At 36.7% G+C, this 12,921-nt stretch overlaps 1 protein-coding gene across 6 annotated transcripts in view; it reads right to left on the bottom strand.

Annotated features, from left to right (window-relative positions):
• The window catches only part of stac (C2 and C2B_Munc13-like domain-containing protein staccato), a 2,073,982-nt gene that overhangs the window by 921,147 nt on the left and 1,139,914 nt on the right, over positions 1-12,921 (bottom strand). For all 6 annotated transcript variants that reach the window (XR_010948689.1, XM_067759976.1, XM_067759977.1 and 3 more), the window contains exon 8: positions 6,680-6,960. Coding sequence is in view for 5 of the 6 variants with exons in the window: in XM_067759976.1 (XP_067616077.1) it covers positions 6,680-6,960 (281 nt within the window). In the remaining variant the exon portion in view is untranslated. The remainder of the gene's footprint in view (positions 1-6,679; positions 6,961-12,921) is intronic.

Genomic DNA, 12,921 nt, shown 5'->3' with positions numbered 1-12,921 from the left:
TGCTGCTCGGTTTTCGTTTGTTTTTGAATTTACTGTTTTACTCTTGAACATTTTGTTTTTTATTTCTTATTGCTTTTGCCGTTGGGCCCAGAGCAGCTGTATTATATTGTTGTTTCAGTATTTGCGGTTTTAATTGTCGGTTTTAAACTTCTCTTTGTTGTTGCGTTTCTTGTTTTTGTTTTTATTGTTTTTAAACCCGGGCACTGACCTTTGTTACCATATTGCAGTGCAAATTGTTATAGGTAGGTGTTAATGCGTGTGAAGACAACCAAGCAAATATTTGAACCTTATATAATTGACAATATATGTATATATATTTTTAAAATTGTATTTATAATTTAAATAATAAATATTCACATTGAAAATTTAAAAAATAATTCACAAAATTTTTCTTTTCGAAATATTATTCAAAATAAATTAATTCAAAAATAATTTACAAAATACAGTATATTTAAATAAAGTAGATAACCCTACATTTACTCCCCATCCAGTGAAACGAAAAATAAATTTTTTTAAATGTTAATTTACAGTGTATATTGATTACTGTAAGAATTTTAAGTCGTAGTTTGAAAAACGTTTGTATTTTGTGTTATATATATATTGTAGTATATATATGTATATGTTATATAGAATTTTGAAATGTATTTTTTTGTGTTAACTACATTCAAAATATATTTTGATACTGATGTAAGTATTCAATCATTTAATGATTCGATGTACTTGATAGTTAATTTTTTGGTAGGTGTTGTTATTGTTTGTTTACTGTAGTAACATTTTTATGTATTAGGTTGAGTTATCGTTATGGTATGTTGTTTGCGAAATGTTGTCATTTATCATGATGTGATTGATGAACCTAGAATGAGGTTGAATATAGTAGATGGCAACTTTGTGTGCACAATTACTCAAAAATTAAACACTTGTATTATGCAGAATATATGTTCAATATATAATTGTACTCTACATAATGTATGTCCAAGTTGTTGATAGAGAATGAAAAGTTTAATCTTCTATTCCTTTGAGGGTTGTATGAATTTATCATTGATAGCATTGATTGTGTCATGTTAATAGGTATACTGTTGAGTTTTTAATATGATTTACATTTCAATATGAAATATTCATATTTAGGAAAATATGTCGTTAAAATTTATTTTAAAAAATCTTTAGAGATTTTTAAAAATTGTAAAAATTTGTTTTATTTTATTTTAAAAATCAAAGTTATTTCTCTGTTTTGTAGTGTTTTATGTTATTTTCGAATTGGAAACGAGGTTATTATTTAAATATGAATTTATTTGTATTGCGGAGTTCGTATGTCGTTATTGTAAAATGATAATGATTGTGTATAGATGATAAATGCTTAAACTGGAAAAGGAGTGTACATAATTCGCTTCCCAAGGCAGTCGGTTCTATGTACCGGAGCGACTCGGGATTTTTTCCGACCAAGCACTGTCATTTCCGTGTAATCCCATTTAATTTGTTGCGTCCCTCTCACAAATTGTCATCCTCCCAGCAGCTCTTTGCATCGGGACTGCTCCATACTCTCTTGTTCCGGGAAGGTTTCGAACCCAATCCGGGTTCGTCTCCGGACCCCGGTCCTGACAAATGGTTTTGCTGTGTCTGCCGGGAAAGGATATTTTTAGGACGGTCGTACTCTTGTCAGTGTGTCTCGTGCAAGGGATGGTTGCATCGGACAGGTTATTCTGGGCTAGATCCCAAAACCCGACGTCCTCGTAACTTTTATAAATCGTTTGTGGCTCCTTGCTGTTCACGCCCAAGGGCGTCCCGTAGTATACGCCTTAGCGCCCCCCCCCCCCCCCACCTAACTTCCAGCAGCCTCGCTGCTCAGAAAGCCACAACAAGTACCCGCTGCTGCTCACGCCCCACGGCGCCACCAACTCATACGGCCGCTCCCACTCATAACTACAATCTCCGTAGTAGAGTCGGTAGCAATGTCGTGTAGGTCAGGGAAACAGACTCTTAGTCCCTACCACCTTTTGCACCGTTTGCCAGCACAGAATATATATGTTTGCGACATGCGCCCAATGCGACATCCACAGTCTGCAGTTAAACTGTAATTGATTAACAGGGAAAATCACGGAGATAGTCGATTTCATAAAGCTGCACAACATCCACATTGCTACCATTCAAGAGACTAAACTCACAGTACGATCTACTCTGCAGACCTGTTCTTGGTATCATGTCCACAGAAAAGATCGCGAGAGCGGAAATGGAGGCGGCTTCGCGTTTACCGCACTCAGTGCAATATCATATATTTGATCCCGACATTGGACGCAGGGACAGTGTCTTAGAACGTCAAGGCGTATCTGTCCGGTAAGGCGATGCACACCTAGAAATCATCAACATCTACATCCCTACTGCCACATGTTGCACCAGTGGATACCGCTCTAATATCAGCGCCTTACTCACTGGCAATAATCGCATTAAGCGATTTCAATGCCCATCACGATCTATGGCATTCAAACTTGCAGGCAGACATATCAAATGGAAGACTGACTGATGATCGCCAAGGAGAGCGTGCTTTCCGCATGGTCATTGAATCCGCCTCGTCTCGCTTTATTCCCGCCGGTAGAATTTCCGAAATTCGGCCTCACTTTCCGGCGGAGGCCGCAAATTTAGCGAGAGAACGTTACCTTATAAGACAACTCGATCCTGGCGACCCCCAAATAAGGGATATAAGCCAACGCATCAGATTGCTTGTGGATGAACACAAGTAGGCGAAATGGGAGGAGCACCTAAGCGGTTGTAACCTCTCTGCCGGTGTAGGCAAGCTTTGGTCCACCGTAAAGTCCCTATCGAATCCGTCTAAGCACAATGACAAAAGTTCCATCGCCTTTGGCGATAAAGTGCTGTCGGATGCGAAAAAATCCGCGAGCGCTTTTTGCCGACAATATATAATGCATTCTGCGGTCGACAAAGTTAAACGGAGGGCGAACAGACACGTACATAAATTCAGCGCGTCTCCAACTACCATCACCGCCAAAGAGGTTGAGGATGCCATCGGTCATGCTAAACCATCCAAAGAAGAGTGCCCAGATGGCATAGCCATGCCGATGCTAAAAAGCCTAGGGAAAGAAGGTTTCAAATATTTAGCATATGTCTTCAACCTGCCTCTTTACAACTTTGTCATTCCCGAAAAATGGAAAATGGCCAAGGTGGTCCCGCTACTAAAGCCTGGGAAACCAGCTAACATAGGAGAGTCATATCGCCCTACTTCAAAGCAAATTTGCAGCTAGCCTGTCATCAGCATGGCTTTAGAAAACTTCATATCACTACCATCGCGCTAAATGCCATTAGCACCCAGATAAATTGTTTAAATCAAATCTCCCAACATAGATCAGTTCTCTTTGCGCTTGAACTATCAAACGCTTTTGATACGGTCAGCCATGACACGTTACTGCAAGACATGGAAGGGTCTACCCTTCCCCCAAGTCTTAAAAGGTGGACCGCTAATAATCAGGGTGGTCGGGAGGCATCGGTGCAATTTAGAAACGAAACATCAAAACCAAGATGAACTAAACAAGGCGTGCCACAGGGTAGTGTCCTATCCCCACTTTTGTTTAACTTCTACATATCAAAGCTACCTTCGCCACCAGAAGGAGTTACTATCGTTTCGTACGCCGATGACTGCACAATAATGGCCACAGGCCCAGGCCCACAGATCGATGAGCTTTGCAACAGAATAAACGGCAACCTCCCTGATTTCTCCAGTTTTTTCGCCTCGCGAAACCTGGCATTATCACCGACTAAATCCTCCCCGGCCTTATCTACAACAGGGACGTCCCAAATGTCGATCATTTTGAACATCCACGTCGATGGCACTACGCTACCGACTGTCCTACACCCCAAAATCTTGGTTGTGACGTTTGATCAGGATCTACATTTTGGAGAGCATGCAGCCGCAATTGTACCGAAAATCCAGAGCCGAAAAGACAAAGAAATGCTTATTACCACTTACAAAGCAACTGGCCAGCCGATTGCATGCTACGCGTCCCCTATATGGTCGCCAAGCCAAAAACCTACTCACTGGAAGAAGCTACACGCCTGCCAAAATACTGGTCTCAGAACCGCCACGGCCTGCCTTCTTATGTCCCCAGAACACCATCTACATAATGAGGCGAGAATACTCCCCATCAGGGAGAGAAATGAGATGCTAACCAAACAGTTCCTGTTGAATACCCAGAAACCTGGGCATCCCAACAGACATCTGATTGATGAGCCAACACCGCCCAGGGGCTATCTCCGTAAGCATTATGAGGAAATACGGCACCTGAGAACTCAACCGTATGAAGCCAAAAAACAAAACCAGGCCCTCAGTGAACTTCACAAACAGGTGTCGGACCTTTATGCTAGGAATTACCCGGTGAATCCAGTACTCAAAGAACAATACCCAAAACTTGCGGAAGGGGAACGCACACTCCCCAGAGAAACGCAAGTCACTTTAACTCAACTTCGATCTGGATACTGTAACAGGTTAAACTCTTACCTATCCAGAATCAACCCTGACAAAGAAAATGTATGCCCTGCTTGAAATGTGTCCCCACATGACACCAACCATCTCTTTAATTGTAATGTGAAACCAACGCCTCTAACACCCCTCTTATTATGGTCCACCCCTGTTGAAACAAAAAACCTCCTTAGACTCTCGTTAGAGGATATTGATGACAATTTGTGATCGGTCGCACCTATTGGATGGGACGAAGCCTGCAACAACAACAACAGTGTACATAATTAAAATGTACTTAACGGAACTAAAATTTAGAAAAATTAATTATATTTTTGTGTATATTTAATAATTTTATCAATAATTTGTATTAAAATATATATTGAAAATTTGATTATAAATTGGTTAAGGAATAGTAGATAAATATTCACAGATCCTCTTTTTTATTTTATATTTAATTTTCATGTATAAGTTTTTTTCTTGTCACTATTTTTACACAATTTTAAAGATTATTTAAAAATACGTTATTGTGCAAAAAAATGTCTAAATAGTACTATGATGCAAAGAAAGTTAATTTGGCTAAGTTCTATTTACACTATTTTAATTTAGATATTGATTGACATGTGAGTTTCAAAGATGGAAAATACCAGAATTAAGAAAGATGAATAAAAAATATTGGCTCTAATATTTTCACATATTGCTGCACATTGTGTTAAATATCAATTTGATTGCTTTCATCGTTGAAGATTTGCGTTAGCGTTGTAACAGATATTTGATTTAGTAATGGTTGCTATTTTAATAGATCAAATGACTCAATCCTCAGCAACAATTAATCTGGCTCCAATTTATTTTCGGAGTTTCGTTGTGTAGATTTCAAATTCTATTTGCTCATTTGCAAATTTTGATTTGAGAGTGAAGATAAATTGTTATGTGCACGTGTGTACATACATTATATAAAGCGATGATGTACATACGACGAACACAAATTTGCGTTAATTACACCTTACACATTCACGTGTGGCAGGATCGCCAAAATATAGTTTAGATTATAACTATATATTTTTAAAATTTTATTTTTAATTTAAATAATAAATATTACAATATGTTTTTCTTTTTGAAATATTCAAAATAAATAAATTCAAAAATTATTTATTTACTAGCCGTTAGGAAGAATATAATAACCGTATTATAAGGTTTATTGAACAGATAAAGTAAGACTTGCATAAGGCCTTATTATGAGATACTGCTTGAATTGCCCGGTGAACCTGACTTTAAAATCCTTTATACATTTTTATATTCACATAATTCAAAACTTTATTTAAGTACAGAAATGGTAATCTATCAACGAAAACAAGTTTTAATTTCCTTCGTTTAAGTTACGAGGCATGTAACATTCAAAATACTCTTTGAATTTTTTTTTTTAACGGGGTCACTCCACAGTGGCTCGACTAGCCCAGAAAGGAATATATAAAACACGTGAATAGGGGTGCTCAGTCAGTGAGAAATGTAGAAGCTACGCCTTTTTTGGGCTCTTTGAAAGGACAAAAAGTATATTTACTTACTGAAACTAATTTTTAAAATAAAAAATTTAAATCCAGTCTCCTTAAAAATATTACGAAAATTTATCGGCTAGAGCTAGGTTCTATTTATCATATATCCTTCGAGTTTGTGCAACATTAATTTTTATTTTTTGGTTTACCTTAGGGATAAGCCTCAATTTTAGTTTAAATAAGCTTAGTAAGTCGTTACTACAAAGCGTATTATGTATTATATTTACCCTTGTTCCTAAGGATAATCTGTCAGGTGTGGACCCAGTATTCCTTATTGCTTACAACCGCTTATGACAGATTTTGCTGGGAAAGTACAGCATAACAACACCCAACGGGGCATATAGCAAACCACGCCGCAGTAAAAAGCTGCTAATACCATCTAACAAAGTTTTAAAATAGAACAAATCAACTCAATTGCATTAAATATATTGAAAATTTATGGAATTAGGTAATTTACGTATATTTTTTATTTTAGCAAGTTATATTATTAGTAATTGTTAGCGACTACAAAACAGCATGGCATTTTCAATCAACGATTTGAACTTATATTATCAGTTATTTACTCCATTTAAACACATGTGGATTTAATCTGGCAGCAGCATTATTAATGGGTTATCGGCGTGTCCTCTTACAAATTAAATCAAACTTTTTGGTTTCAAAGTATACTTACATGAACTATTTTCGCAATGAATGTATATGAACCTTCTAAATCCGGCCAATCTAGCTGTTGCCAGAATATGTTTATTTGATAAAATATTGCTAAAGTATCTACAGCTGATGAAGTATATTTTACTGAATCATCTACGGGTTGTAACTGGTCCAACTCAATTGCTTTTTCTATGCGGTTCAAAGCCTTTACGAAGGAAATATCGAGCCAATGCGTAACACCAGGCATGAACCAACAATAAAAATTGTTCATCGAAAGCTCGTCATTAGTGCATAATGATCTACCTAAAAACAAAGAAATGGTACAAGTTGAAACTATTATTTTACTCGAGAGTATTATGGACAATGATCCATAGTAGGCTGACGACAGAGTGGAAGTGTTGCCATAATATGAAGATGAAGAGCTATGAAAATTATTTCTTATGGAAAATTTAAAAAGTTGTCAGAGTGTCAGAGCGCCAGAAATAAAATTGCTTCTCGAATTGCGTAGTTTAAAGGGAGCACACTGCCGTCAATCTTAGGACAAACTTTTTGATGCGGGGAGATGTATGCATACTTGTGGGGGAAGTAAATCAACAGCCTTTCGATTCTATTCCTTTATATGTCTAATGTATTAGTTTATTGACTTTGTTTACGTTTAAAACAGTGGTCGGCGCGCCATAGCTCAATCGAGCCAAATTTGCTTCATACATATTCTTTATATCCATCGTCAGTCATTAGCGAGACAGCAACAAATAAACGCTGCTACCGGCTGTCGCACAAATGTTAAGATTACCGTAATTGTTTCTTTTTTATTATTACCGGCCATAGTGTTGTTGTTTATTAAAAACTTATATTCGAGCTCTAAGCCACACAAATATATATATCAAAATGTCAAAAACCGATTTTGATTTTGCATATAAAATATTTGAATTTATTGTTGTCGATATTTCGACCTCAGTTTGAAGTCATCTGCAGGACTGGAAATTAAGATAAATATTACACTAGAAACATTAAATGAACATGAAAATTAACAACTTACACATTTGAATGTTGCTTATCGACTAATTTTAATCATGAAGTAAAACAATATAAGAATCGCCTAAGCCAATATGTAAACAATTAAAGAACCATAATGGTAAACAAAATTTAACAATAACAACCATATATGAACTAATAAACTCAAAACATATTTTATGCCAGTCGAAGGTTAGGTGCTTATTTTTCCTTATTACCAATGCATCCAGGAACGACAATCGTCCATCGCTCAAGTTAAGTGTCCGCGTAGAGAAAATAATAAAAAATATCTTTTTCTTCTAGTAATTCTTCCATTACACGCCGACATGACCTACAATGAGTGTCATCCCATCATTCTTCTCGAAAAGGCTCGATTTACTGTCCTCTATATTAGGTTTCTACACGAGAGCTTCCTCCATGCGGACGTCCGCCTCCTGCAACAAGCTATGAGGCAGGAATTCTATACCCCCGTCTCAAAGCTCAGCTGAAAAAATTTATTTTCCAATGTAAAGTCTGCACCATCCATAAGCGACAAACGCAATCCCAAATAATGGCAGCTTTACCCCCGGACGATGTACTTTCGCGCCTCCCTTCACTACTACTGGCGTAGACTTCGCCGGCCCGTTTCAAATAAAAGCTTCGATGCTCCGATCTCCAACCCTCGTAAAAAGCTATGTGGCCGTTTTCGTTTGCTGCACCACCAAGGCGATCCATCTAGAATAGTGTTCGGATATCACCAGTAAGGCTTTTCTCGCTGCCTTTGCCCGGTTTGTAGGGCGTCGAGGGTACCCTAAACAAATAATGAGCGAAAACGGCACAACATTCATTGGTGCTAAGCGAGCTACCGAAGTAGAGTTCGTCACCTTCCTCAACGAAGTCTCGTCCGATATCGTACAGAAGTACGCCCCACAAGGAATTAATTGGAAGTTCATACCCCCCGGGGCCCCTCACATGGGCGGATTACGGGAATCCGCTGTCAAAAGCTTTAAAACCCACTTAAAAAAAGTCGCCGGAACACACAGCTTCACCTTTGAAGAATTCTTGACTTTATTAATTCGTATCGAGGCCGTACTCAATTCTCCTCCCATCTCCCCCCTTTCTCCGAACCCAGCGGACCTCACCGCCCTGACACCTGGTCATTTCCTCCGAGGAGCGCCCCTGCTCTCCATCCTCGAACCAAACTATGACACCCCTCTATGATTAACCGTTGGGAACGGTTGAAAGTTTTGCATCACCAATTCAGCAAGCGCTGAAAAAATGAATAAGCGTTACCGATGGAAAGCCGCCCAAACTCCCCCTAAAATCGGCGATCTAGTCGTCATTAATGAAGACAACTTACCCCCCACCGAATGGCGTCTAGGTAGAGTGAAGAGCACTCATCCTGGCAGAGACAGACACGTACGAGTGGTCGACGTACGCACTCAAAACGGTGTTCTCACCAGGCCTCTCACAAAATTGTGCTTCATGCCACCAGCGGAGCTTGACTCAGACCCACATGGATCCCTATCATCTCCCGAACCAACTACAGTCCACTAAACTTAACTATCGACACCATCTCAGAACATAACTGACTCATCCCGTATCTCTCACAGGCAGTCCCTACCTTGATGTTCTCCTCAACGTACAACTAACACACATTTATATACTCCTCAAAGTTTTTCTTCTTTTTCTAGCTTACATAAGACGTTTTTCAGAATTTTTTCAAATTTTTTCATCCAACTCAAAAAAAAGTTATGAATTTAAAAAAAACACCGTTTTTGTTTTAAAAATGCTATAACTTTTTCAAAAATTTACCGTTTGGGATATTTTTTTTTTAATTTGCTTTTAAATGTACTTTTCGGAAAAAATACAAAAAAATTTTTAAAGTTTTTTTTTTTTTAATTAAATAAAAAATAATAATAATCGGCCCACTCCGGGATTAGTGGGGATGATTGCAGAATTGATTGAAGTTTTTTATAAAAAAAAATGGCGAAATTCGAAAAATCTCGAAAAACTGAAAAATTACAAAAAAAAAATTAAAAAATTTTTTTGTATTTTTTCCGAAAAGTAAAAAAGATCCCAAACGGTCAATTTTTGAAAAAGTTATAGCATTTTGAAAACAAAAACGGTGTTTTTTTTTTTAAATTCATAACTTTTTTTGAGTTTCATGAAAAAATTTGAAAAAATTCTGAAAAACGTCTTTCGTAAGCTAGAAAAAGAAGAAAAACTTTCAGCCAATTCTAAAGGGGTCGGGTTCAAAATTGGTCGAAATGGGATGGAATACCCCATATATATTGAATTATATTACATTGAAAATTATCTTATTCTATTCCCCAAAATCAATGAATTGTATGTGCCTTAAATTTCCCATTGGGAATCTTCATGGACGCGTGGCAGCCTCCACCGCGTAAATCCCCCAAAACGAATTCGCCGCAATCCGAAGCAAGGCGATCTGACATCACCGCCAGCTGTCAAAGCGGCCATTATATTTTTTTTCCTTATAAATATAATTTGCAAAGCATGGCAGTTGTTAATTTTACCAGGTTTTGTGAAAAAGTTGCTAAATATTATCACTTTGTGAAAAAGAAGTATAATCTTCAAAGAAAGAAAACCCTTTTCCTGTTAATAAGCCATCTGGTTGTATAATTTAATTATTATTTGATTCATTTGCGTTTACGTTTGTACACAATAAAATTTTGTGAATTAAGTGAAATTGCTGTACGGTTATATGCGAAAACTTCTTAAATAGCAACATCTTCAGCTAATGAAACAAGAAAGTTTGTGAATTGCAACATGTGCGAATATTGAGTGAATTTCCAAACGCGTTAGAGAGCCAAACGCAATCAGAATAGGAAAAAACCGACTCAAAAGCCACCTGTATAACCTCTGTACAAAGTTTGCATTGCATAATAATAAATCCTCGGACAATATTAACTTGATTCTCGTGTGAATTATTTGCCGCACCTCAAGGAGCGAGGTTATTTATTTGCAGGACGTTCGACAGAGCAAGTGCGCCAGCATGTTGGGAAAGTTTGACCACCGGAAGGACGCATTCAACGCCACGCCACCGAAGTATCCATCTAGCAGCACCAACATCATTATTGGCAAAACCACTGGACAACAGGTGAGTGCTGTAGTACCCGTACCAACTTAACTATATATCATTCAATTCATTTACCTCTCTTTCTTTCTCTTTCCGCTGTTCATGTTTAATTTTTATTAGAAGGCTTAAGAGTTTCTTTTGTAAATTACCCAAATATGTAGACGTTGCTTTACTGATGTTCGCCGATATTTTCTTGTTGTTGATGTTGCTGTTGAGTGTGTAATACATAATGTGTATGATGAGATGAGGAGCATTGTTGATGAATTTGGGAATAATTCCACTCTTTCTGCATGGGTTCTTACATCTTCGGCCCCTCGATGCATTGCATGTGCCAATCAAGTAACGTGCAGTAATTTTGGATAAAATACCTTCAACGATTTTGCTGACTTTACCATATATGGAGCTGCGTCAGTAACGTATAAAAGAGTTTTCGACTTTACGAAGTCAGGGCCCAATAATTGCATGGAATCATCAAATGCTCTTGCAATTGTGGAGTGATTTGTGCGTCTTAGAAAAACGACGTTTAATAAAAAAAATTTGGAGCTCACATTTTTGTCTGGATGTAATATTCTCACTAAAATATTTGCTAGAAAACGGCCTTGTCTGTCAGTCGTTTCATCAATTGATACCCACAAAACGTGGTTCTTCAATTGCCCTTTGATTTCTTCAATTTGCGATAAATAGATATCATGGACATAGATTTTTCTCAAAGTTGACTCAGAAGGAATGGATTCCTTGGTGTATTTTTTGAAAAACTTGATTAAATGCTGGTTTGTTAACTTCCATATGTGATATCAGCTGCAATAAATGCCTCGCAAAGCTCCATGTAAAACTTGTTCTTATTCCCCACGTAATTTTTAAGCAGGCGTTGAGAAGTTTTTTCATCTTGCCTTCTAGAAAGCTCTAGGTGCTTCTAGCTCCACATGTGTTTATCAACTTGAAACTTTTTTGCACAGCTAACTCTTTTATTGCAAATTTTGCAAAATAAAATTCCTCCATCGGTTTCGAATATCTCTTTATATTCGTTCACATATTTTGAAACAGTTCCAGCCAAAGCAGTTTTAGTTTTACGCATTTTTAAAAAATTTCTGAATGTACAACAATTTTTTGTGCAAAAAGAAGATAAATAAGAAAACGAATCGCAGAACATAAAATATTTATACTAGTGGTGGGATTATTTTCGAATTATATTCGAATAAACTTTATTCGAATAAACGAATAAATTTATTAGTTTCAAATAATCCGAATAATATCTAATCGAATTTTTTATTATATTATATATATATATATATATATATATTCGCTTTATTCGCTTTCATTTATTCGAATTCCTTTCCTTATTATTCGAATAGTGCGCACTATTCGAATAGTACTATTCGAATAGAAGTATTCGAATAGTAAAATAAAAAAAATTCTCTTTATCTTCCGCTCATCGCTTGTACATATGAGCAAGCACGTGTATGCAAGTTAACGCCACCATTCACCCATAGCACTTACCCGCCAAGTAAACAAATATAGCTTCATTGAGCCACTTAGGCATATGATTCAAATATGTCTTTGCTACACTGGCAATTAGTAACCACATATTTTAATTCTAAACAGGAAGAGCTAAAGTGGATAATATCTCAAATATCCTAAGCTCTGCATTTTTAATCTAAACAGAAAAAGCTAAAGTAAATATAACTCAAATATTCAGTTCGCTGTTTTTATTGATTTTTCAAGGGCAAGCCATTTCAAGGCTAAACCTATTTCATCGAATGATGAAATTGGTTTTAAGTAAACATTTAAGCTTCACATTGTTTAGAACTTAAGCACAAAGCAATTGTATGTAGTGGTAAGTAAATAAGTTATAAATAAGAGAAGATCAATAAAGAATTTTTAGATTTGATTTGAACCACCAAGCAAGACGGTTGATTTTTTAAAAACCTTTCGCGCTTCGTGTGAAAGTTAAGTGGCGATCCTGCCAGGAGAAATTTAAAAAAAAACTCCTAAAGGTAACAATAAAAAGAGACATAAATCTCTAGTTACCAAATCAAAATAAAAACAAGTATCATATAAAATATGAGAAAAGTAAAGCAAAACCAGGATCAATTTTTTAAAAAAATCTCCTAAAGGTAACAATAAAAAGAGACATATATCTCTAGTTACCAAAACAAAATACAAACAAG

Source organism: Eurosta solidaginis, chromosome 1 (genome assembly GCF_040869045.1).
Source record: "Eurosta solidaginis isolate ZX-2024a chromosome 1, ASM4086904v1, whole genome shotgun sequence".
Taxonomy (NCBI): domain Eukaryota; kingdom Metazoa; phylum Arthropoda; class Insecta; order Diptera; family Tephritidae; genus Eurosta; species Eurosta solidaginis.
The sequence above is the reverse complement of the archived record's forward strand: the minus strand, read 5'-3'. Positions and strand labels throughout refer to the sequence as shown.